This window comes from Bison bison, unplaced genomic scaffold (assembly GCF_000754665.1).
Source record: "Bison bison bison isolate TAMUID 2011002044 unplaced genomic scaffold, Bison_UMD1.0 scf7180017864472, whole genome shotgun sequence".
Taxonomy (NCBI): Eukaryota; Metazoa; Chordata; class Mammalia; order Artiodactyla; family Bovidae; genus Bison; species Bison bison.
In genome coordinates this window covers 1,942,197-1,968,055 of record NW_011495033.1, presented here as the reverse complement: position 1 = coordinate 1,968,055, position 25,859 = coordinate 1,942,197, and the positions used below count along the sequence as shown (strand labels likewise).

The 25,859-nt window shown below is 44.1% G+C and overlaps 2 protein-coding genes across 2 annotated transcripts; one reads left to right on the top strand and one right to left on the bottom strand.

The window, feature by feature from the left end:
* Positions 1-8: 8 nt before the first annotated feature.
* On the bottom strand, positions 9-5,624 carry RNMTL1 (RNA methyltransferase like 1). Its single transcript, XM_010861358.1, has 4 exons — positions 5,230-5,624; positions 4,733-4,977; positions 3,850-4,017; positions 9-1,745 (listed from the first exon to the last, which is right to left on the bottom strand). The coding sequence occupies exons 1-4, from the start codon at positions 5,541-5,543 to the stop codon at positions 1,231-1,233; spliced, it is 1,242 nt and encodes a 413-aa protein (XP_010859660.1). The 5' UTR covers positions 5,544-5,624; the 3' UTR covers positions 9-1,230.
* Positions 5,596-25,859, top strand: GLOD4 (glyoxalase domain containing 4). Its single transcript, XM_010861359.1, has 9 exons — positions 5,596-5,759; positions 8,977-9,026; positions 9,572-9,692; positions 13,641-13,785; positions 16,546-16,682; positions 17,610-17,696; positions 17,970-18,083; positions 18,173-18,259; positions 24,682-25,859. Exons 1-9 carry the CDS (start codon positions 5,670-5,672, stop codon positions 24,745-24,747), a joined length of 897 nt encoding a protein of 298 aa, XP_010859661.1. The 5' UTR covers positions 5,596-5,669; the 3' UTR covers positions 24,748-25,859.

Genomic DNA, 25,859 nt, shown 5'->3' with positions numbered 1-25,859 from the left:
ATATTCTCTTTTTTTTTTTTTATTTTTTTTTTTTTCAACCATATTCTCTGTGGCTGCAAAAACACTGCTTAAAAGTCAGTCCCATACTCTAGTCCCACCCCCCACTTCCCATAGTGACTTACAGTGATCACCACCTGCCCCTGCCCTCATGTCCCTGGCTACATCCCACTGGTGCTCAGTAAGGATTCAGCCTGCCCTGGTTTAAGAGAACACCAGGGTTTTGCTGCTGAGCTGTGGGCTCAAGGGCCCTGAGTGTTCATCCTCAGAACTTCCGCCCCTCTCTGTGCAGGAGCCTCTGTTCACACAGCACCAAGAACACTGGTGTTCTGTTTATGCTGGACGAGGGGTTAATGTAAACAAGTCATTCCATTTAACCAAAAGGGTTACACAAAGCAGGACTAACAGCAGGAAGCTATTACAAAGAGTATGGCTTTGTTGAGAGATGCAGGATTAAGCTGAAGATTTAAAAACTGCTTTTTCCTTTTCTGAACTGAGAGTCTTCAAATATCTGCAGAGATGCAAAGAAGGTATAATACCAACTGATGAAATGAGCTGTTTCACCAGAAATGGGGGGAAAAAACTGTGTCATACATAAACAGTGTCTAAGTCATGGCCTGAATGAACAATCAAAGAGATTAACACAGCCGAGCCAGAAGAACCACTATTAACACTACTGAATGCCTTAGCTGTACCCTTAGCTTCCTGGGTCATTAATCTCTCAGCAATGTCCTCACCACTAGGCCAAGATGAAAAGATGGGCATTGACACCCACTGACCACACTGAAATAAATAAAGCATTTTAACATAATCTACTGGTCTGCACTTCACAGGGGCTTACTTTCCATTGACCAATGATGAGAGGAGTAAGTGACCAAGCCTGGTCATTCTAACCAGCCCTCCCTGACTGCAAACACCTGCAGCTGTGGAGGGAGGGGTCCTCCTGCCCAAGATGATGCCTTCAGCAACTTTCTGGGCACAAAGATGCTCTTTGGTGGACAATTTTTAAAAACGTAAGAGCCACGAGGAGCACTTACTCCATGGGAGCACTTACTGTTGTCTCTTACCCACCCACACACATATAAAAATCAGTGGGAGGATGGGAGACCTCAGGAGGAATTTTGACCTTCCTTATTTTTGAGGCTGAGCAGAAAGTCATGGAAGTTCTTATTTTTCCAGTAACCAGAGACAACTTCAAGCTGAGGACGGCTTCCAGACACCCTCCTCTCAGTGTTAACGCCCGTCCCTCACTCGCAGCTGTCTTTTGCCTTCAAAGAGCAGGATGCTCGCGGCCATGGCTGAATTCAGGCTGTCCACGCCAGGCACGACGGGGATCAGCAGCCTCCCGCCCCCTGTGCTCTCGGCCAACTGCAGGGACTCCAGGCTCACGCCGTGGGTCTCCCCACCTATCACCACGGCCGCCGGTGCCTCTGTCCAGTCTGAGTCGTAACTCTGGACCTCAAGTTCAGGGAGCCAGCATTGACTCGCTCCACTCTCTAGATCCTCTTCCTCATACTCATGAAACTTCAGTGGGCGTTGGTCACGTACCCAGCCGTAGTCACTGGCCTTGTTAGACCTCTGGGCCTGGGCCTGCACGTAAAGGCCACAGTTGTCAGCCACGTAGACGCGGGTGTCAGTGGGCAGGTGGTCGGGCACTGCTTCCCAGTCCAGGTTGTTGATGATGGGCACCTGGAAGTGCGCGCCCATACCTGCCCGCAGCACTTTGGGCTCCCAGGCATCCACGCAGCCTAGCAAATGAAAGAAGATTCAATTAAGATTATGAACCTTCCCAGACAAGGGGACTTTGAAGGAAGTCAGATTGGTTCTGGATCAGGATAAAGCAAAAATGTCCTATCGTGGCCTTGGTGGCTGGGACCTCTGCCTCCCCAGCTGTGGCAGCGTCCAGCAAACTGCTAAAACAGCTTTTTTTCGTTCCTTCAACATACACCACACAGAATTCCGTGGTGGTCTAGTGGTTAGAACTTCATACTTCTACTACAAAGGAGCATGAGTTGGATCCCTCATCCGGGACCTAAGATCCTGCAAGCCATGTGGCATGGCCGAAAAAAAAACCTCCCACACATGCCAGACATTTGGACAGGAGATGGGAGAGCCTGGAAGTCCCCAACCTCAAGGAGCTTGTAATAGAGAGGGCAGTGGTGCTGGGATGACATATCAGCAGGTGACTATATTATCAGTAACGACTAAAGTTAAAGAAGCATGAACAGGGTAACAGAAAACCCTTGTGCACAGAGTGGCAATCAGGGAAAAACCACTGGGAGAACATGACACTGAGCTGGATCGTGAAGGACAGGAGGGTCTTGTCAGGGAAAGACCAGGGCAGAGGAGAGTTACAGAAGCGGCAATTGCACCACAGTCCAAACACTAAGTATGATAATCGAGCCAATTAATGGGGCTGACGCGGGAGATGAGGCAGGAGGCAGGAAAGGACCAGTTTAAAGGAGGCTGGTGTGCCCAGGCGAGGGGTTTAGGGTTTCACCCAGAAGACAATATAATGTCACCAAAGCATTTTAAGCAAAATAGGGACAGAATCTGGTTTATATTTTAGAAAGACCCATTTGGCTTCAATGTTGAATCTGGACTGGAGCAAGGAGGACACTAGTAATGGGGAAATTACAACAATCCTGGGAAAAACCAAGGCCAGAGCCATGTCCTGCACACACCCCGTCTTTGCAGTCGTGCTAAACCCAACCGCCTCCATGCATCAGCAGACACATGGCCTTTCCCAGTGCCACAAGCCAGGAGACAGCAGGACTGGGGCACCACCTATCTATTACCCTCCCTGACTTGTTAGCACACATCTCCTCATTATAAGTTACCTTAGAAGCTAATCTGTCAAACTTCAGGAAAGGTTAAGTAGGCAAACCAAGTTCAAAAAGGAAAAAAAGACGTGGAGAAGGTAACACTGTCTATGTGGGTCCCCAAGCACAGGCTCTCCTGAGCACTGTGGCAAACGGGCTGGGAGGTGGGCTGTGTGCCAAGAGGCTGGCAAGTCGGGACAGAAGAGGTGCCATCTAGTCCACCCAGTTAGGAGTAAGGAACAAGCTGAGATTCCCCCTCATCCTCGGGTCCTCTACGCTGGGCACCACATCAGGTGTTCCCCGCCTTTCTCTACCTCTCCCATACCAGCCACCAGCAACAATGTGAAAACCTCCTGCCTGGGTGATACAGGTCCATTTCCCCAAACCACACTTGCTCTCAGAGCTCTCAACAGTGAGGCAGGTGAGTGGGATATGGATATAGGGACCCCGAGCCTCACTTTCATGCTGGCATAGAGATGCACCCCAGGGAGGGATGATGGGGGGAAAGAGCTGGGAAGAGCAATACAGGCGAGTCTCAGCAATGGGCCCACTTCTCTTACACCGAACGGCAGCTTCACTGTTTCTGATGGATGATCCTCTCCCTCCTCCTCCTTCCAGGCTGTAATAGGTCTGTTAGGCATATCCCAACTGTCAGGCAAGTCTGTTTGGAACCAAGGCTACAAATTTCTCTTTATGATGAGAGGACAGAACCAAGTGTTAAAACCAGCATCTATTTCTTTTAAAAACCTAGCAGGTGTCAAAATAATTTTAAAGATAATCAACAAGAATGAGCATGCCAGGCATGGTGCTGAGTACTTGACATTCATCTCACTTAATCCTCAGAACAACCCTACCAGGTAGATTCTGTTACGCCTGCTTTCCAGATAAGGGAACAGGTGGCTCACAATGCTGCTCACTTACACAGAGCTACCAAGGGACAGATCCAAGAACCAAATCCATACACATCTGCCCACGGAGCCAGCTCACTTACAAACAGCCACCTAATCCACCCAGTAACAGGCGATCTTACCTTTGGTGAGTAACACTTTGCTGCAGCCTGCCCCAGCAGCAGATCGCAGAATTGTCCCCAGGTTCCCAGGGTCACGGAGATTGTCACAAATCAACGATATGGGCAGTGTGTGGCGAAGCTGAGTCTCAGGGTATGTCATCTTAACATGGTCAGGTTTGGCAAAAATCCCTGAGGAAACAAGAAATGTGATTCATTTGTCTGATGTGGGTATGCGGAGTAATTTGACGTTTTGGTTATTTACCACTCTTGGTGTATTTGTAATTACATACATGTAAACATTCCGATGGAATAAATTCAGTGTGCCCCCCGCCAACTCCCTCATAACTGCTTTCAATAGTGGAATGTATCCTTTCAGAACTTCTTCCATGCACTTCCCTACATGTATGTCCATCTACCCATATATAAGTGCTTTTTCTTTTATAGTAAAATCACACTCTATGTAATTATTCTGTGATCTAGTTTCCTTTTTTTTTTTTTGGCCAGGCTTAAGTGGCTTGCAGTATCTTAGTTCTCCCACCAGGGATTGAACCTGGGCCCATAGGCAGTGAAAGCACCAAGTCCTAACCACTGGACTGCCAGAGAATTCCCAACATTTTCTTAAGTTTTAAATGAACATTAAAGGTTGAAGTGACTCCCAAAACATAAGGTCTGAGGAGGAGTGATTACTCCCTGCAGACTATAAAAACTCACAATACAAATGATGACAGACAACTGGCTTCAGTTTCCACTTAAAATACAAGATTCACAGATTTGAAAACTGTGTTGTAAGAAAAGGTTAGGCCCAGTAATATTGTGAATTTCATTTAAATTTGTTGCCCTGAGACAAGTATGAACAAATGATCCCAAGCCTCGCCTTCTACAGACACAGTGAACAACCACTGACCCATTATTCCCTGTGGTGTTACCAGGTCGGACCAATCCTTGATATCCTCAAATTTCACCTTAATGAGGCTAACACCTTTCAGCTTTTCAATGGGCAGCTCTTTTATGTATTCCAGACGGCTGAAGAAGAAAATTTGGGGCACAGCACCAGCCTTGAGAGCGTCTGCAATCAGCCTACGACCTTCCAGCAGGATCTTCCCCTGCTTTTCTCGAAATGGCCTGGACTTAACTATGGTCATCACACTGCTGTGGGTGGAAACAAAAAGATGGGTAATTACCAACATCCTCATTACGGACACACATCGAGTTCTAGCAGACATGAAGAGCTTCGTAGTGAAAGAAACAAACGAACTGTTAGAAAGACACTTATTCTGCCCTCTGTGCACAATAAAAACCAGAGAGGTGTGCTCCAAGAGAACGCAAGGGAAAGAGGTCAAGCTCTCGCCATGAGGAGGGAGGAGAAACGAGAAAACTCGACAAGCCTCGGGAACACATCACCTTAGCCTTTTGTCTCCAGGGAAAGCCTTATCATAGCGAAGCCCCGACTCTTCCCAGGTGCTGGGCGTCTGGGATGCTGGCCCCTGAATCTGCTGCTTCTGTCGCTGCTCCCGGGGACTAGCCTCTGCCGCTGCCTTCCGAGGCTGTTTCCCGGGATCGAGCTTCCGTTCCACAACCTCACCAGATGGAAACAGCACTTTCACGGGGCTCCGCCGCAGTGCCCGGACCCAGCGCCGCGCATCGAGGTCCCAAGCCTGCACCACCGGCAGCAAAGGTCGCGTACCCAATCCCACGCGCTTCACTAGCGCCGCCATCTTCCCCCGCCCCGTGGGTCGCGTCACGAAGGCGCGCCGGCGGCGGCCAGTGACGTCACTAACGCGCCGGCGTCAGCTGTGGTTTGTGCGCCGCCGTACGCGTGACCGGTGGTAGTGTAGGTGGTCATGGCGAATCGTAGAGCTCTGCACTTCGTGTTCAAAGTGGGAAACCGCTTCGAGACGGCGTGTTTCTATCGCGATGTCCTGGGGATGAAGGTGCAGGCGGGGCGGAGAGGGGCTGGAGCTCGAGGGGGGTGCGAGTGACTGAACCCCACCTGGCCGAGGGAGGAGAAAGGGGTGCGATGTGAATTTCACTGCGAATTCGGGTGTCGGACCTTAGCCCCAGGACTTCCCATTAACTCTGTGGTTTTCAGGTTCAGGAAGCATCACGAATTGCGGCTTGGGTTAGATGGACTTTGAAAGGGGGCTCACACTTACTAGTTGCCGACTGTGTGCGCACACAGGTCCTTTCAGTTTAAGTTGTTTAACGAATGTTTATTCCTGTCTTTGCGAAGTTTCCAGTCTGTGAGAAAGATAGTAAATAAAAGGTTACGTAATACTCTTCCAGTAAACAATGACTCTTCTGATTTGGAGCCTTTTGGTTTTAGATACCAGCATAATTCAGAGCTCTACTTTTCTTGGGGCTGGTTTGAATGGATCACTCACTCTGTCTAGGTGAACGATCCAGCTTGTCTCAGAAGTGTGAAATCAGAATCCATTCTCCTTTCCAACACCTAGAAGTGGCATCTCCCCAGCTGTGATTCTGCAGAGATCACCTGGGTGGCAAGCACAGGTGGAAGCTGTTGGAAGGCTCCTGCTACGGAGGGACTTTAGATGTTGTCAACTGAAGGAAAAATTAACAACCTAAGATTTTTGAGTTAATTTTTATTTGGGGACCTTCCTAAGGACTCTAGTGTGGAAGACAGCCTCTCGATAGCTCTGAGGAACTGATCTGAAGAGGCAAGGGAGGAGCTAGAAGGTATATGAGATTTTTGCTTGAAGATGGGGAAGAACCCAAAACCATGTAGGAACATCAAAAGATTACTACTAAGCACAGAAATAGGCAGCTCAAGTTAATGGTTTTAGTGCTTTTCTGTGCGAGGCAAGATGGGTTCTGAGTACCTTGAAATTTTTGCTTAGAAATGTATCTTAAATGTCTAGGACCAGAATCCAAAAGCAGAGAATGCTTCTTGTTATTTTTCCATCCTGAATTCCCCTCAGGGTGTGCTGTTGGTGAGCAACTGCATTAGCTGATGGTTTGATCCTTGTTGAAATGGAATTGCAGGCAACATTGTTTACAATGTGCAAGAGTAAGACTTAATGTAGAGACACTGCAGAGTACAAAGGGAATTACCTAAATTCATCAATCATTTAAAGAATATCACCTATTTCATGGTTCTGTTTTGGGCTTTGGTGACAAAGATGAAAATGACCCTGTTATCTGTCCTCAGTTAAGATCCTGGTTTGGTGGGAATTGTATTTGTACTTTGCAGATGGTAATGGAAGTTAAAATGTGGTGATAGAAAACCACAAAACTCTCCCTTAAAGTGTTTCCTCATTGATTAAAGGGTGGTTATAAAGATTAAGTGTTATTATATATGTAGTATTTGACATGTGGTTTGTATTATGTAAGTATTAGCTATCATTATTATAAAAGTACAAGAGGAGAGATTTAACTCTGACCTGGGTCCTCAGGAAATAATTCATAGAGACCTTGTACTTGAGTTGACCCCTAAAGATAGGATTTCCACAGACCTAGATTATAGATCTGAACAGCTAATGCACAAGTAAGATATGTTTGGGAAACGTAACTAGATTTACGTGCCTTTAGCTTAGATTACTTAGTTGAAGTTGAGGAGATGGGATACCAGGACAAATAGCTTGGAACTGCTTCTTATAGTATCTTGAATAATATGCTAAGGAATTTGGATTTTATGTCATAGTAAATGGGGAGCTATCTTACATTTTGGAACAGGGCAGTGATGTGATGAGAGCTGTGCTTTAGGGGCTTAATTTTATGGTGGCTTTAAGGAAAGATCAATAAGGATGTTTTTCAGTAGTCTGTGAGAGGTGTGACGAGAGCTTGAACTGCAGCAGTAGCTGTAGGGCTCAAAAAGGAAAATGGAAACTGACACATTGAGATCATACTGTGTAGTAGGCTCTGTGTCAAATGCTTTAATAAATTATCTATTTTCATAAGATATTAGACTCAGACCCTAATATGTTGTTCTCAGAGTTATGCAACTGAAACCATTTGATGTCATTTTGGGGTGCTCCAGTGAGCTCCCAGTACCCTAGTCCTTTATGTCTCTATGCAGGAAGAATTCAACCAGAGGCAAAGTGATAGATAAGAAGCAATTTATTAGAATAGGATGCTTGTGAAGTTTACAAGCAGGCAGGGAAGGGATACCATGCCCCAAGAACTCAGTGGGCTACAGTTTTATAATCAAAGGAAAACTGGGGAGGGAGAGAACTTTGTGTTTCTTGGGTAGACATCATGCTTCCATCATCAGCTCCTCCTCCAGGTTGGGCAAGGGGGTTTCTTGTCTCTAGGTGGTCAAGCTAGGTCCACAAATTATTATTTCTTATGTGTGCAGAGAGCGAGTCCTTGGGATCTTTAACTTACTGAGCTTACTGGGCAGAATGTGGCTCTTGTGCCACCAGTGTTTTATTGTTGGGGGCATATCTTGTGCTTCTGTGGCATGGCTTTGTTACTGAGCAAGCCTGCCTGGTTTTGTGGTTACACAAACCTGCTTTCTTGAGTAATCATTTACAGGGTCTCCCATATTTTTTCTACCTACAGTCCCCTACTGGGATTCACTATTGAATCAACTACTTTGTCCCTTTACTCTGTCCCTATCACAACTAAGTGAAGGCCACGCTTTTTTTTTAACTGCACATTACCGCTTCCTGATGTAAGTACATTTTACTGCTTTGCTTGGCTGCCTGACCCTTGCTATCAAGCTGTTCCTTTTTTTCCGGCCGTGCTGGGTCTTCATTGCTGCCTGGGCTCTTCCCTGGTTGTAGCGAGTGGGGACTGCTTTAGCTGCGGCACCATGGCTCCTCGTGTCGCAGAGCACGGGCCTCGGTAGTTGCAGCTCCCGGGCTCTAGAGCACAGGCTCAGTAGGTGGGGCCCAAGGGCTTAATTGCTCAGCAACATGTGGGATCTTTCTGCACCAGGGATCAAAACTGTATCTTCTGCACTGCGGGCGGATTCTTTACCACTGAGCCACCAGGGAAGCCCAGCATCAAGCCACGCTCCCTTACCTCATTTTCTAGCCTGGGAAGTATATCCAGCTCGTCATCTTCTGTTCATCTTAAATGTAAAAGCCTGCAAATGATAATGTCTGTGTTTTGACATTTTAGTTTGTGCTAAATATGTGGTGTGCAGTATGAAGAAAACTTTACCATTTATTCTAATTCCCTTACCAGATTCTTCGGCATGAGGAATTCCAGGACGGCTGCAAAGCTGCCTGTAATGGGTATGACACTTTGTTTCTTAACATTTCCTTAAGGTTTGAATACCCCTGGAGAATAGAAAGCAGTTTCTCAAAGCAGGTAGAAGGCAGCAGCGGAAATTAAGGAGGCAATAAAAAACAGAAATAAGAAATTAGGGAGGCAGCTTCAGGGTCACAAAGAAATGTATTCTGTGGATGAAGCAATGTCTTATCGAGTATCTCTTAGTTAAGCTCAGTAGTCATGGCCTGAAATTCCAAGGCCTGATGGGAGTTGCATGCTTGTTGACAAATATGCAAAACATAAGTTAAGGTCAGGTGGGAGAACTGTCCCTACAGGATGCAGCTCCCTGCTTTCAAGGAAAGGTAGATGAGTCTTTCCCTCAAGTAAGTGCCAGACGGGTGGTCCTGGGAGCCTCTGTTGACGGGGCCGTCATGTCCTTACAGGTACTTGGAGGGCCAGAGGGGACTGCCCACTTCTTGTTCCAATAGCTCTCTGAGAGCGGCCTGAAGCAGATTTTTGTCTGTGATCACTGGGTTGGATTTTTTTTTTTTTCTTTTCACTTTTCTAGGCCTTATGATGGGAAATGGAGTAAAACAATGGTGGGGTATGGACCTGAGGATGATCACTTTGTCACAGAGCTGACTTACAATTACGGCATCGGCAGCTACCAGCTTGGCAATGACTTCCTGGTAAATATCATTTTGTTCTAGCCAGTTTTTGGCTTTATGTTTGAGAGGTCACTGAGACAGCTGTAGATAATGATGACTAACTGAATTGATGACTTTGGGCATGGTTTAGTAATCAGTTTCATGATTTCTATTTAAAAAAGAACTAAACTGGGGTGGGGTGTGGGAGGGAGGCTCACGAGGAGGGGATCTAGGTATACAGTTAGCTGATTCATGTTGCACAGCAGAAGCTTAACACAATGTGGTGAAGCAGTTATATTCCAATTTAAAAAATAATGATAATAAATAAAAATGTATTGAATATTAAAAAAAATAAAAAAGAACAAAACCAAAAAACCTGCTTGGGCATCTTGTCTCCAAGCTGGCTTCAGGATGAAATGTGTTCTCCCAGCATTTAGAAATCAAGTTCGAGATGTAGAGACAGCTTTGAAGGAGACAGGCCTCCCCTTGGGGAATGGCTGAACCGTGAGAGGTGGAGGGGCCAGAGTCATTGGTTCATCAGATTCCCAGCACCATCCAGAGAAATGTTTTCTCTCTAGTGGACAGTTGTGATTGGTTCAGGCGATTACAGTCAATCCCAGCCACAGAAAAATCTGACAAGGTTTTAAGGATAAAAAAGTGGCATTGCATACACTGTATTCATTCATTCAGGACCTCAAGTTATTGTGCATCTATTATAGTAACAGTATTGAAACCACTGGGTGTTGTTCAGGGGGCTCTGAAGAGCTCTGGTGCCATAGTCTTTTATGACTCAGCACAGAAAAGAATTCAACTCCAGCTAAAGTGATAGATAAGCGATTTATTAGAACAGGATGCTTGTGAGGCTTACAAGTGTGCAGGCAAGAGATGCCATGTCCCAAGAACTTGGTGGGCTACAGTTTTATAATCAAAGAAAAAGTGTAGAAGGAGAGAATTTTGTGTTTCTTGAGTAGACATCATGCTCCCATCATCAGCTCCTCCTCCAGGTTGGGCAGGGCAGTTTTCTTATCCCTACATGGTCAAGCTAGGTCCACAAATTACTGGTTTGTTTTTTTTTTTGTATGCAGAGATCTTGTCCTAGGGATCATTAACTGACTGAGCGCGCTGGTCAGGATGTGGGTCTCGTGCCACCATTGTCTTATTCTTTGAGGGCATGTCCCACACTTCAGTTGCATGGTTTTGTTACTAAGCAAGTCCTGCCTGGTTTTGTGGTTAAGCTCACTTGCTTCCTTGAGTAATCATTAGCTTACAGGGGTCTCCCATATTTTTTTCTCCTTACAGTCCCATAGTGGGATTCACTGTTTAATCACCTACTTTGTCCCTTTAGTCTGTCCTATCTGTATCTACCACTTGCTAATCAGTTACTGCGAGATACAGTGTCACTGGGCCCAGATACACAGCAGGAGTGGAGTAATTCGTTCTTACTCAGGATCTGCCCAGGAAATCTACCTCATGTTATTTTGGTCATTTGCTCTCATTATTCCTGTTAACTCATTCATTAACTCATTGACACATTAAAATAAAGGTAACTAGATGGAAGTTTGTACAAGGGTCTGATATCTGCAAAAGTGTTTTGTAAATGGAAAGGATGGCTCAGACTTAATATATTTCTGTTTCTTTTTCTCACTCTCCGTGCCACTGACTAATTCATCTAACATATTTCTTGTGACTTGCTCTATGGCATATCCCTTGTTAGATGCTGGGATACAGTAGAGAGTGGAGCATGTTTCCTGGCCTAAGGAGCTCCCTGTCTGATGGGGGAAACAAGTAAAGAGACAACAGGAATACAGTGTGACAAGTCTCAGATTGGGGTAGGAAGAGGGGGATGTGGAAACACACAGGAGGAATCTCCAGCCTGTTCTCTGATGGGTGAGAGTTCAGGGAAGGCTTCCTGGAGGAGACATGCGAGCCAGGTGAGGGAGACGTGCACAGGCCTGGAGGTGACGGGGAGCCTGGCGCTCAGAGAACTGTGAGTCGAGCAGTCTGACTGGAGCTTAGTGTGTGGAGGAGAGAGAGGGTAGAGTTGAGGCTGGAGGAGTACCCTGGGGATGCATCATATCAGGACACTTAGTTGTCCTTCTAAAAGCAGAGTGGAGCCATTTTTAAGCAGGAGCATAACACAGAATTTGCAGTATCCAAGAACCCCTGGCTAGAGCAGGGAGGTTGGGTTGGCAGGGAGCGAGACTGAAAGGAAGGCAGCGAGCCCAAAGGTTATACAGTGACAGCAGTGGGAGGGAGAGTAGATGGATTTGAGAGAGGTCAGAGATAGCAGTCGTAGGATTTGGTGCTTCAGTGCATGTGAGCATCTCTGTGTTTCTTCTTATCTTTCTATTTATGCTCCGGATTTAAATCAGGCAGAGAAAAAAGGGGAAAACCAACTTGGTGCCATGAACCAAGGAGAGGGGGCCCACAGACTGACAGACGATAAATAATAAATTTGAATGAATGAATGAATAAATAAATAACCTAATATTGTTTTAAATATGATCATTGCAATGGGCAAAGAACGGAGAGAGAAAAGGAGCTTTGGGGTAGGTGCGAATGACCAGTTTCGAGTAGGGTGTCGAGAGTAGCTTTTCGTGAGAAGGTGACATTTGAACAAAGGCTTGAAGAGGATAGGAGTTAGCTGTGTGAGTGTCTCAGGGAAGAGCATTTCAGCTAGAAAACAGCCAGTGCAAAAGCCCTCAAACAGCATGTTTGAGAAAATGCGTAGAGGATGGTAGAGAGGGGTAAAGGGGGAGGAGATGGGCTCAGAAATGACCTGGGTCAGAGGCGAGGCTGCCCTGGCGACTCGGGTAAGGCGTCCACCTGGCAGTGCAGAAGATGCAGTTTCGATCCCAGCCCAGGAAGATCCCACATGTCTTGGAGCAGCCGAACCCGTGTGCCACAGACATTGAGCTTGCACCCTAGAGCCTGGGAGCTGCGACTACCAAACCCACGTTCTGCAACTGCTGACACCCACCCACCCCAGAGCCCGTGCTTTGCAACAAGAGAAGCCACCGCAGTGAGGAGTCCTCACACCACATCTAGAGAGGAGCCCCTGCTCCCCACACTAGAGAGAAACTCTCATGGCAACAAAGACCCAACACAGCCAAAAATAAAAAATGACCTGGGTCAGATCGTCTTGGCCCTTTTAGGCCATTGTAAGCCATCCCAGGGTAAAATGAAGAGCCATCAAGGGTTTTAAGCGGAAGAATGACAACATGGGATTGCCGTCTTGAGGGCAGACAGTAGGGTGGGTTTCAGAATGTTTACTCCAGTCGCAGAGTGGCTGATGGATTAACAAGACTGAAGGCAGAGGCTGATCTACCATCCAAGCTAGAAACGAGGCGAGATATATTGGAAGGCATAGTGTACATTCTTAGGTATTTTGATTACACTTAAATAAAGGATGCCTTGATAGTTGTTTATATTTTTTGGTTTTAAAAGTAAAAAGCAAAAAAGTTTAATTAGGTAGCTGGCAAGCCAAGGATAAGATCAAGATTTCTCTGACCAGATCTTGAAAATGAGGGGGAATTTTCTCTGTTAGTGAAAGTGAAAGTCGCTCAGTCGTGTCTGACTACTCTTTGCGACCCCATGGAATTCACAGTCCATGGAATTCTCCAGGCCAGGATGCTGGAGTGTGTAGCCTTTCCCATCTCCAGAATATCTTCCCAACCCAGGGATCGAACCCAGGTCTCCCACATTGCAGGTGGATTCTTTACGAGCTGAGCCACAAGGGAAGCCTGATTTTTGTTATTCAACGGGTCTAATTTCTCTGGCATTTGAATTTCTGGCCTACCATCCACAATGTTTGGAATCTTTGTGGGAGAAAAATGTCCAAGACTGACTTCAAAATTAGCAGAAAGTTTTGAATGCTGCTTAAATCTTAGGTGTTTGACATAAAGGCAGCGGGGTTTTACTTCATTACCTTCTAAAGGAGATCTGTTGCGATTATGCTCTGGGATGATTATGTTCTGTCATTTGTCCTAGGGTATCACGGTGGCTTCCAGGCAAGCTGTCAGCAACGCTAGGAAGCTGAAGTGGCCGCTCAGTGAAATGGGAGATGGTGTGTTTGAAACCAAAGCCCCTGGAGGATATAAGTTCTATTTGCAGGACTGTAGTCCACCTCAGTCAGGTAATTATATCTGGACTGACAAAAGCCCTCTGTCTAAAGGCATCTGGAGGAAGGAGAGAGGGAGCTTGACTTCCGTCTCCTGTGGAGTCTCCATGTTGACATGACTTGTCTTTCCCAAGCCAGTGTTGTTACTTGTCCTCTAAGAAATTATATGCTCGTGTCAAAACTTCAGCGCATCCCTATCAGTGTTCTGGACTGGTTCGGTTCTACTGGTAACTTGTCGATGTAGGATACTTTCAGCTGCAAATATCAGAAAACCTACCTCTAGGTTGAATGGTTAAAAAAAATGTCTTAGTTCATAGAGCAGGTGTTGTCTTGGTCGGAGAGACTTCAGGGTTTGTTGATCCAGCAGCTCAGCAACAGCATCCAAAACCCAAATCGATCTCTCTACCCTCTTGTCCTCAGGGGTCCCCTTCTCCCCTTCACGGTGGTAGGGTGACTGCCAGGAGCATTTGGGGCTACCCGCCCGCACACTCTCATCTGGTAGGAGAAAGAGAAACTGACTTCCTGTGGCTCTTCATTAAAAGCGCAGCAAAACTTTCCTAGAATTTTCTAGCAAACTTCCTGGTCAGAGTCGACTCACATACCCTGCTCCTGAACCAGTCATAGGCAGGCAAGAGAAGCAGATTTATCCTTAGACCAGTTAGTCGTCTCCCCTGGCTGAGGACAGTTTTCCAGATTACAGTGCTGGTTCTCAGTGAGTACAGGTGAGTGAGGTGAGGAGCCCACCACGCTGACCCCCACAGTGAGCAGGAGAGAAACTGTGCTACATTTCAAGTACCTCAGAGGCATCCTCATGCATCATACGTGTATTGCTGAAAATTCTGCTACCTGCTTTGCCAGAAAGAACCAAAAGCAAGAAAAGGAAAAGAAAAAAAAGCTGGTGAATAGCAGGGGCACTTGTGCCAGCCATTCCCTCCATGAGCACAAGCCCCAAAGTGGAGACCTTCTCTTCCCCCACGCTGGTCTGCCTCAGGTCCCAGATGCCCCTCAGACTGAGTCTGATGGTTGTGACTAATGTTACATGCTTTTCATCCAGAGCTCAGAAGAAGAAAGGGCAACGATTCCAGTGTGGGAGGTTAGACTGGTGCTGTGGGACTTACTGAGAGATGGTATTTTGGAACTTCCCAGGTGATGTAAGGGATTTCCATGACTATTTTTATTGATAGGTGATTGGTGCTTGAAATACTAACTTTGATATCTAACTCCTGCCATGAATTTCGCAGTACACTTTTTCCATAGTCTTCATGATACTTCAGTGTGTAAAATAATGGTGGGCCCCAGAGGCCTGAGATGTTTTCGTTCTTTGCAGTGATAACACCGTGGGAGCCTTAATCTCTGGTTGGTAGTATAGTCAGGTCTCTCAGTCTGGGTAGTGTCCATCCTTGGAATGAATCACTCTTGTGTAGTCACACCCACTGCAACTATTCCTGTCCCTGCATCCCTTCAGGGTGTGAGTCAGTTGGGATTTGTTGATTTCTCAATGAATGGGGAACACTTAAATCTGCCAGGGAGAGGTTCCTGTGACAGACACCTTGCTTTAGTCATGGTATTGCTAGTCTAGCACACAAGCTAAGGCAGTGAAAATGGAAGAAAACTACACTGAGTTTACCACAGTCAGATGTAGGCTTGGAACAGCTCTTCCAAAAGTCACTTTACAAGATAGAAGTTTCCAGTAATATTAAGCGTTTTAATATAACTGTTATTCTTTTTTACAAAAATACAGATTTTTTTTTCTCCCTAGACATACAGGCAGAAAGAAGAAAACAGATAACCACTGTTAACATTTTAGAGTATATCCTTCCAACTTTTTGATCCAAAGAACTAATTACATAATCGGATACATACGGGATTCTACTGTGTGACATCATAGGAAGAGAAACAGTTGTCTGTTGTTAGAAATTCACTTTGTCCCTGGTGTCTCGTTGTCATGAGCAACTCTGTGATGAGTGTCTTTGGTGAAAGCCCTTCACACATCCACAATTATTTCCTTAATTGCTGAAAATGGGATTGTTCTTTCAAAAGCAGGGGACATATTTTAGACACATTCTGTCAAAATTGTTGCCCAGAAATATTACTAATTTACACTCTGCCATTATGGTTTTTCCCATTGCACTGTAATAGTTAACTCTGTAAACTTTTTAAAATCATTTGCCAATTAGATAACAAAATGTTTTATTTGAATTCTAACTTTGTGAGGTTAAATGTGCTTTTGCATGTTCCTCTTGCTTATTTTTCTAGGATGGGCATCTTTTTCCTATTAATGTTGAAAGGTGACTTAAATATTAAGGACTTCTTGCTCATTTTTGTTGTTAAAAAAGATGTTTCCTACTTTGTAGTTTAGTCTTTAATTTTGATTGTAATTCTTGTTTTGGTTGTTGTGTACAAGTTTTCCATTTTGTATGATTAACCTAGCACATTTTCTTCTTCATGATCTTTCTATCTTTGATGTCAGATTAAAAAAAGATCTTTCTCTATCCCAAAATTGTTTAAATAATCACCTATTTCGAGTATTTTCATGGTTTCATTCTTTCAACTTAACCCTGTAACCCATCAGGAATGTGTTTTGCTGTCTAGTTTAAAGGTGTCACTTCTTTCCACCGTAAGAAGCCAGTTATCTTAATGCCGTTTATTTAACAGCGCCCTTTCATACTGACCTAAAATCCCTTTCTTATCATAAACTAAATTCTTAAATGTACCTGAGCCGGTTCCATTCCTTTGCACTGCCCTGTCCATTTCTGCTGTTTTGTTACCTTACAGATCCTGTATTAAAAGTAACTCTAGCAGTGTCTGACCTTCAGAAGTCCTTGAACTACTGGTCTAATCTACTGGGAATGAAAATTTATGAAGAAGATGAGAAGAAACAGAGGGCTTTGCTGGGCTATGCTGATAACCAGGTGAACGATCTTAGAAAGAAATAATCTGTTACTTTAGGTTTGACTTATAAATGAGGTTGACATGAAGGTTATTCACATAGTTTCTTCATAGTAATTCAGTATTTAGAACAGAAAGGAGAAAATAAAAACTGCCAGGAAACTCACCACCCAGATGTTACCTTTATTTATATTTGGAGATATATCCTTTCAGGAGTGGATTTGTTTAGTCAGAGGAGATGTAGGCAAGACTTAATGCAGTGATGATCATCTATTTTCCTCTTTTTTTTTTTTAAAAAGTAACATTTGAGCATGATATAGTCCTTGTACTTTGACCCAGCAAGTCTACTAAGAATTTATTTCATAGATGTACTCATCCTACATGTGCACAAAGGAGTGTGTACAAGTTTATCTCTGTCGCGTTATTTGTAATAGCAAGATACAACCTAGGGAATTCCCTGGTGGTCCACTAGTTAGGACTCCACGCTTTCACTGCTGAGGGCCTGGGTTCAGTTTCTGGTAGGGGAACTAAAGCCTGCAAGTGGCCCAGTGTGGAGAAAAAAAAGAAAAAGAAAGAAAGAAATAGCCTAAATGCTCCAAGGATTCAGTAGTTGAGTGATTTATGGTTCATGCATAGAATGGACTACTAAAGCAGCCATCAAAAAATGGGTCTTTATGTGCTGAGATGGCAACGTTAATTAGAGAAAAACAAAGGAAAGAATAATATATAAATTATGTTACCATTTGTATGAAAAAAAAAATAAAGGATATATGCCTGTGCTGTGTATCTAGAAGGATACACAGGAAACTGCTGATTGGTTGCCAGTGGAGTGACAGTAGGAGGGAGACTTAGAATTTACTTTATTTCTTTATCCTGGTTTGAATTGTCTGGTTTTTTTTAATCACGAGACCTGTTCTGAAAAATAAACCCACTTTCTCATGTCTTTTCAGTGTAAGCTGGAGCTGCGGGCCATCCCGGGGAAAGTTGATCATGCAACAGGTTTTGGACGCATTGCCTTTTCTTGCCCTCAGAAAGAGGTAATGTTTGGTACCAGGTCTTCTGTTGAAACTCTGTGACTCGTGACTTCCAAGAGCTAGGAACCCTGGCCCACCCTGCTCCAGGTTCATGCTCGTTGTGGCTTTGGTATGAAGTTCAGCAGTTGTCTGGAGAGCAGCTGAGATAATAGAAATCAAACAGGTGGTGCCAGGGTTCTCTCTGGTTGACCTGAGAGTCCTCCAGGGCTGCCGGGGACCACGGCCCCAGCATGGTGTGGCACCCCTTGCTCACTGTGCCTTTTTGTTTTCCTCAAGTTGTCAGACTTAGAAGACTTGATGAAAAGGGAGAACCAGAAGATTCTGACTCCCCTGGTGAGTCTGGACACTCCAGGGAAGGCGACCGTGCAAGTGATCATTTTGGCCGACCCTGTAAGTATCACCCAGGAAGGGGACAGGCTGCCTCCAGGGTTTTCTTCTGAGGTGTCTCTCTGCCAAATTTCTTTTCTCTCTTGGTGTAGGATGGACATGAAATTTGCTTTGTGGGGGATGAAGCATTTCGAGAACTCTCAAAGGTGGATCCAGAGGGAAACAAATTATTGGATGACGTGAGTCTCGTTTCTAAATTCCTGTCCCCTTTGGCCAAAGGGGATAATGTGTATGGAGAAGGGCAGTTCTTACTTTCAGAACTCTGTCATTTTGCTGTTGGGGTGACTTGAGCCAGAGACTTGTGTCAACTTCATGACCACCTATGTGACTCTTGGCACAGTGCAGCATCTGCGCCATCCCTCCCTTCGGGCTGCCTTGAGGAAACCACTGCTGCTAAATACATCACTGTTCTGCTCAGAGACTGGAAGTGCCCGACCGCCATCCATTCTCACTGTCTTAGCCCCTTGGTCATATCTTCTCCATTCTACATCATCGTCCTCTTCCTTCCTGGCGAATTATTCTCACCAGCGTACAAACGATCTCCAATATCTTGAAAAACTCTTTATTCACCCCATATCCATTCTCCAGGTTCCTTCTAAAAATCTCCCTGCACGCCATTTCTACTTCTTTGTGTGTGTGTGTGTGTGTGTGTGTGTGTGTGTGTGTGTGTGTGTGTGTGTTTACTGTCTAATTTTGTCAGGATAGTGATTGATGGAGTAAGTCATCCCTTTTTAATGAAAGAAATACAGAAGCTAGTTGTTTGCAGGTGGTGAGAAGGGCGGGGTGAGGGACAGCAGAAGAAACTTCATTGGAGTTGTTTTCTGAGGCAGAGCGGGTATTTTGCTTTCAGAATATGAGAAGGAAAACAGAGGAAGTACATCAGATTGTGCCTCATAGTGACAAGGCTCCTGAGGAGGGGAGTGAGGGCTGCCACTCCAGATGAAGCTGTGTGGCCTGGGGATCTCAGCACAGATTCCCAGCATCTCTGAACCCAGATTTCCTGCCTGCAAAATGGAGGAGACAGTCACAGATTTCTTTGGCCATGAATGCTATTATCTCATAGTTGGTTTGTTTTTTGTTTTTTTTTTATTGAAGTATAGTTGATTCATAATGTTGTGTTAATTTCTTCGGTACCATTTCTACTTCTTGCCTTCCATTCACATTTCACTCTGTCTCGCACTGGCTCCTATCACACAGTGAAACGCTCGCGTTGACATCATCAGTGACCTCCCTCTTGCCAAATCCAGTGACTGCTTTCCATCCTCATCAGACATGATCTAGCAGCCTTCGAAGCCATTGTGTAGTGTCGTTCCCCAGCTTCCCGCTCATACCTCGTAGGTAGGCGGTGCTCGGTGAATGCGTTGCTGCTGCTGAAAGGAATGAATCCACCAGTCCTGGTTTCACTTAGTATCTATGTGACTGACCTTAAGAAATTTACTTCAAGTCTCTAAACTGCAGTTTTCTTATACAGAAATGCGAGGAAATAAGGTTATCTGCCTCCCAGGATTGTGTGGTTTATAGTGCTTGGCAAACTCCTGACATAATAACGGACACTCAGTTGAGGTTTGTCAAAGCCAGAAACGTACAGAAGCTTTAGTGTTTCTAAACGTTACCACGAAGGAAAAACAGAATCTCCGGCCTCTCAGTTGCCAGACTGGCTAGACTGTTCTTGCTGTTTCATCACTGACCGACTTCCTCATCTCTCTTCTCCCTTGATGTTGGAGACTCTGCCATCTTCCTGTCTGTCTGACGGCTTCCCCTCAGCCACAGGCACCTTTTTCTGTGACTGGTCCTGAAGTGATGTTGCCCACGGTCCCACTCTGGCTGTCTTTTACTCTCCTCGTACATTCTTTCTTTTCTCTGAGAAGTTACCTGCTCCTCTGGTTATCTCTGCTCTGAGCTTCAGCCATCATCTGTTCTAGTCTTCTTAATTTCTAGTTCCCACTCCCCTCTAAGCTCTAAACAGGCGTTTTTGATTGTTGTTACTAAGGTAAAGAATACATTGAACTTAAGTGTACAGAAATTTGGTGTTTATGTTGATAAATTTTGATACTTTCATAAACTCATATTCACTACTCAAAATATAGAGCATTTTCATCATTATAGAAAGTTCTCTTATGCCCGTTTTTAGCTTCCAGTTCCTCCTCCCAGCAGCAACTACTGTTCTGATTTCTGTCATACTGGCTTTGTCCATCCTTAGACTTCATATAAATGGAATGGCTTCTTTCAATAACATTTTTGAGATTCCTCCATGTAATTGCACATTCCAGAGTTCTCTTTTTTTCCTTTTGCTGAGTTTTGTGGATGTAGTAATCTGCTTATCCATTCTTCCAGTGGTGGACATTGGAATTTTTTTCCAGATTTTTATCTATTATAAGGAAGACTGCTATGAACAGTCTCATGTGACTCTTTTGATGGACTTATGTTTCATTTCTCTTGCGTAAATGTGAGGGGAGGAGAATTGCTTTTACTTTCTAAGAAGCTGCCAGTTGTCCAAAGTGACTGAATATTTTAAACTATCGGTCGTGTATGTATAGAAGAGTTCCAGCTGTTCTAAATCCTCACCAGCATTTGTGTGTTCTCTTTTTGTCTATTTCTTGCCATAATTTTATTTTTAATTATTGTTCAGTCACTAAGTTGTGTCCGACTGTTTGAGACCGTGTGGACTGTGGCACTCCAAGCTCCTGTGTCCTCCACTGTCTCCTGGAATTTGCTCAGATTTTTGTCCATTGAGTTGGTGATGCTATGATTAAAAATTCCAAATATACACAAAAGAGAACAACAAATCCCTATGTGATTATCACCCATCAACTCTGCCATAATTTTTCATCATTCCTTTCCACCCCACTTTTTTTGGCAGTGGAGATGTTTGTTGGAGAATTTTAAGGCAAATTTCAGATGCCATGTCATTTCAACCATAAATACTTATGTGTTTTACACATTTTAAGTTAAGGAATTTTCTTGTATACCACAGCGACATCATCACACTTCAAAAATCAACAATGTGGGACTTACCTGGTGGTCCAGTGGTTAAGAGTCCATGCTTCTGATACAAGGTACATGGGTTTGATCCTTGGTCCAGGAACTAAGATCCCCCATGCCACATGGCATGGCCAAAAAAAATCAACAATATATCCTTAATGTCACCTAAAATCCAGTTATTAAATTTTCCCTGGCCATCTAAAAATGGTTTTATATATTAATTTGTCCCATGTATTTTGTTTGTTTCTTTACTGCTTTGTGTATTTTTTAATTGGTTTTAATATGATTGGACTATATCAATATGAATAACTTACCTGATCCATTGAGTTTCATGAAAAACCAGCCAGTAGACACACCAATGATGTATTTTACATTTTAGCCATTCTCTAACCTCTAAATATGAATTTATTTTCACTCTGTGTGTCTTTGCTTACATTATTTTATTATCCTAGAATGTCCTTTTTCTCATTTGAATATTTGCATATTTTTCAAGGTCCATTTAAATCCACATTTTAAAAAAATTTGACTCTTTCTTATCGATGGGTTGGACTTCTGGATACGAGTCATTTGTTAGGTAATCTGTAAAGATGAGCACTTTTCCCATTCAGTGGTTTGCCTGTTTATTTTCTTATAGAGTCTTTTGAAGAGAAGACATTTCTTTCCATCCAGTTTATCAACTCTTCCTTTCATGCCTCGTGCTTTTTGGGCCACACTAGTGTTACAGCCAAAGAACCTCTAACCTGGACAAACCATGAACAGTACAACTCCACATGCCTGTAACTTACTTTGTCTTACTTCAGATCCATTCTTCGTTAATATTATAGGAAAAGAAAAGTTACTATTTATTAAGCATCTCCTATATTGACCTGTTCTTAAGTGCCTTACCTATATTCTGTAACTCTTACCATAATTTGCAAGGTGGATAGCATTCCCCTTTGAGATAAGGAAACTGAGTTTCAAAAGAATAAGTCACTCAATATTATACATTCCACAAGTTAGCAGGGCAGGGGCCCAAAGAGAGGTCTTTCCGGTTTCAAAGGCAGTTCTTTTTTCCTCTTTTGTACTCTGCTTCCTCCCCTGGTAGTTACTGTATATCTATTATCACAGTTGTTTAAGCTAGAATCCTCAAAGCCAGTTTTTCTTTTAACATTTAATACGCTTTTTTTAAAGCATTTCTTTGTTTGGCTGTGTCATGCGGTGCATGGACTCTAATTGGTGGTGTGTGGGCTTCAGGAGGTGCGGTGCACAGGCTTAGTTGCCCCCGGGCATGTGGGATCTTGGCTCCCTGGCCAGGGATTGAACCTGTGTCCCCTGCATTGCAAGGCAGATTCTTAACCACTGGTCCACCAGGGAAGTCCCTAATATGCTTTTTCTTTTACAATACTTTTAGATTTACACACAGAGCCATTCCTGAATACTGTTGCTCCTCACCGCTACATTCTCTTAGCAACAAGTCACCAAGAGCTGAGAGTTCTCCCTGGGAAATCCTCTACTTCTCTTTTGAAAAGGCTCTCATTTTCACCTCCAAATACTGCACAAACCTCCTCCCAGCTTCTAGTTAATCTAGTTACTTCTGATGCCAGCAGTAGGCTTTCTAAAGTATAAATCCAATAAGTTAAAAAAAAAAACTGTTAAATCTTCTGATGGCCCTTTGTTGCCTCCAAGATAAGCTCAGAGCTCTGACAGAGCACGTGATGCTCCGGGCCACCGTGTGTGCTGCCTCCCCCCCGCTCACCTCCTTTCAGTCCCACTGAACCACTTATATTAACCAAGGTAGATCTCCAGCCTCCGCCCAAGGGCTGCTTTCCGTTCTCCCCTCCCCACTTACTCCGCTCATCCTGCAAAACTCAGAAGCTTTCTTGGGTTTTTCACACCAGTTTGTTGTTTTTCCCTACTTTCAGTGGCTCCTAGAAGACAGAAACATCTGTGTCTTTGGGATATGGGGAGGTTTTGGTCTTTTTTGGCATAGTTTTGATTTTTAAATTCACCAATGTATTTTTAAAATGCGTTTAAAAATCAGAAACACACAAAACAAATAAGACCTTTTATTTTCATCAAGGGCTTCCCAGGTGGCTCAGTGGTAAAGAATCTGCCTGCCAATGTAGGAGATGCAGGTTCAATCCCTGAGTTGGGAAGATACCCCGGAAGAGGACATGGCAACCCACTCCAGTATTCTTGCCTGGAGAATCCCATGAGCAGAGGAGCCTGGTGGACTGAAGTCCATGGTGTTGCAAAGAGTCAGACATGACTTAGCGACTGAGTGTGTATTTTCATTGAAATGAAAAATCAGATAGTACTAAGATTCTATATAAATGCAGTGATGCCATCTCTGAGTCCCACTGCCCATGGCAGCCACTCTCAGCTTCACTGTTTCTTCATGTTCAGTTGCAGACAACATCTTTTGACTTCCTGAAGTAGATGAATGATTTTACACTAGTTCTCCAGCCAGTTAGTTACTCGTTTCCCCTGGTCTGATATCACGGTTTTGTGGTCCTGTTACACACCAGGACACACACGCACACACATCCACCTGCAAAAGAGCTGTTTCCATACCTGAACCCTCAACTATCTCATGTGCTCCTCAAAGCGTCAGACTTGATCTCTGCTGCCACACCTGAACCCAGCATAATACCTGCCTCATAATGAAAACTGGCATTTTTAAAGGTACAGTTGTCACTTAGTATCCACAGGGATGGGTTCCAGGACCCACCGGGAATACCAGAATCCTAGGATGCTCAAGTCCCATAGTCAGCCCTCCATATCTGCAGACACAGAACCTGTGGAAACAGAGGCCTAACTGTGATTCAGTTCTTGAATGTATTTCCCTTCCAAACAGCTAATTAGCTTACACTTGGTTATATTGGACCCGGAGTTTTAGGAGACTTCTGTTGTAAACCCTGCTCCTGCCAACTCCCCTGCCCCCTTCTAAGACCTCAACTCCATGGACTAATACAATAAAAGGACTCTGGTGGAACCAAAGCATACTGTTTCTTAACAAAGCTTTTTTTAGTTAAGCGGCCCCAAATGAAATAGTACCAACATCAGTGAAATAGGAAGAAGGTGTGGGAAAAGGAATCAGTTCCAAGCTCATGACTAAAATGTCAGAATAACTTTTCACATTTGGTCTCATGATTAGACTGAGTCTCCTGAGCACTAAAGATTCTTGAGAGGGGGCTTCCCTGGTAGTCCAGTGCTGAAGACTCCGTGCTTCCGCTGCAGGGAAGCGTGAGTTCGATGTGCAGTGGGGGAACTAAGATCCCACGTGCTGTGTGGCACAGTCAAATAAAAATAAAGATTTCTTGGGAGCCTACCAATATGCTAAGAGTGCCAGCACTTTCTCTTCCAAAGAGCCCGCAGCCTGGTGTGCTCGGCCTTGCTCTCCAGCCAGCCGTCAGCCACACTTCCTGGCTGCAGGCTCTGCCCTTTACTCTGCAAAGTGAGAACTGACAAGCAATTGCTCGATACCCAACAGCAACCTCTGTCAAAGTAAACACAAGACTCTACTGAGTGAACATCTTGTAATTATTAATTTCTTGATTGTGGGCAGTGAGGTACAAAGTAGATCGTAAGTTTTATTTTCTGGATTGAGACTTAAGTAATTCCAATTTCGTTTCTACAGGCAATTGCAGGAGATAAAAGTGATGAATGGTTTGCGGCACAAAAGAAACCAAAGGCGACAGGTTAACCGCAGACATCACATGCAGCAAGCGTCGGTGATTCTTGGCCGGCACCCGTGAGGCCTGCCTCGTGTGATGATGCTCTCACAGCTTGCTGGTTCCTGTACAGGCAGAGAGGCTGGGGTGGTGACGATGCGTGTATTTTAATCTCTAAAAGCTCTGATATATTTTAGAAAATCCTATCATCATCAGTTCATTTAAAGAACTCTTGCTGTCATCTGTGCTGTCACTGCACAGGTACAGTCTGCATGTAACTCTATTAGATCAGTAATAAATTCTTCTCCAGGCTGGGACAGCTGTGTGGAATATGACCTTTGATGGAGGGTTGAGGGAATTTTGATAAGCATGTAGGTTTAATGAGAACAACCAAATCCAGATAAATCCAAATCAGTTACTTATAGCAGGAGTCCTTCCAGGACCTGGAGACAGTATGCTTTTCTAATGTCTTACTCTGGCAGGCCTTGACATAGAAAAACTTGTAAAGAAATTTCGTGCCTTGAACCAAAAGATTTGGTTAACATTCCGATATTCCTTGCTTTAAATTTTTTAGTCAGAAAAAAACAGAAGGATGTAATGTGTAATGTTGCTACATGCCTGGCTCTGTGTTAGTTTCTCTCTTTCTCTCTCTATATATATATGTGTATCTTTTTGCTTTTAATCCTCTTAAGAGACCATGTTAGATTTCTTAGAGATGGATTAGATGATTTCTTCAGTATGAAAAACTTTTAAAATATTTTCTTGTTTTCTTTTTGATTCTGCAGAACAAATCACTTTTTATCACTGGAAACAAGTTGTGCATTTTTATTATGAAATGTTTTTTGGAAATTGTGCTTCTGAAGTCAAGCTGTTACAACCAATTTGTAAGAATCATTATTTAAAGGTGGTGGTCAGTTTCACACTTTAGGGAAGAAACTAAGGAGATTGGAAAGGACTGACTCAGAAGTTACCAGTTCCTGCACAATATACATGAAATTACTTGTAAATCATAGCCTCTAAAACCAATTGTGAGTTTCAATGCAAACCAAACTGTTCCTCCTGTCCTCAATTGGTTCACCTTTTTCCTATGCATAGGGAAATTATTATCTGAATTTTGAATAATCAAGTAAATGCCTCATCTGTC

What these genes read in the sequence shown, in the direction of transcription:
- RNMTL1 (XM_010861358.1), bottom strand. Translation starts at nt 5,543, where the DNA reads ATGGCGGCGCTAGTGAAGCGCGTGGGATTGGGTACGCGACCTTTGCTG. An exon ending in CCTGGAGACAAAAGGCTAAG is followed by an intron (nt 4,978 to 5,229) that starts GTGATGTGTTCC and finishes TTCCACCCACAG; the next exon opens with CAGTGTGATGACCATAGTTA. An exon ending in AACACCACAGGGAATAATGG is followed by an intron (nt 4,018 to 4,732) that starts GTCAGTGGTTGT and finishes TTGTTTCCTCAG; the next exon opens with GGATTTTTGCCAAACCTGAC.
- GLOD4 (XM_010861359.1), top strand. Translation starts at nt 5,670, where the DNA reads ATGGCGAATCGTAGAGCTCTGCACTTCGTGTTCAAAGTGGGAAACCGC. An exon ending in CTGTAGTCCACCTCAGTCAG is followed by an intron (nt 13,786 to 16,545) that starts GTAATTATATCT and finishes GTTACCTTACAG; the next exon opens with ATCCTGTATTAAAAGTAACT. An exon ending in TGATCATTTTGGCCGACCCT is followed by an intron (nt 18,084 to 18,172) that starts GTAAGTATCACC and finishes CTCTTGGTGTAG; the next exon opens with GATGGACATGAAATTTGCTT.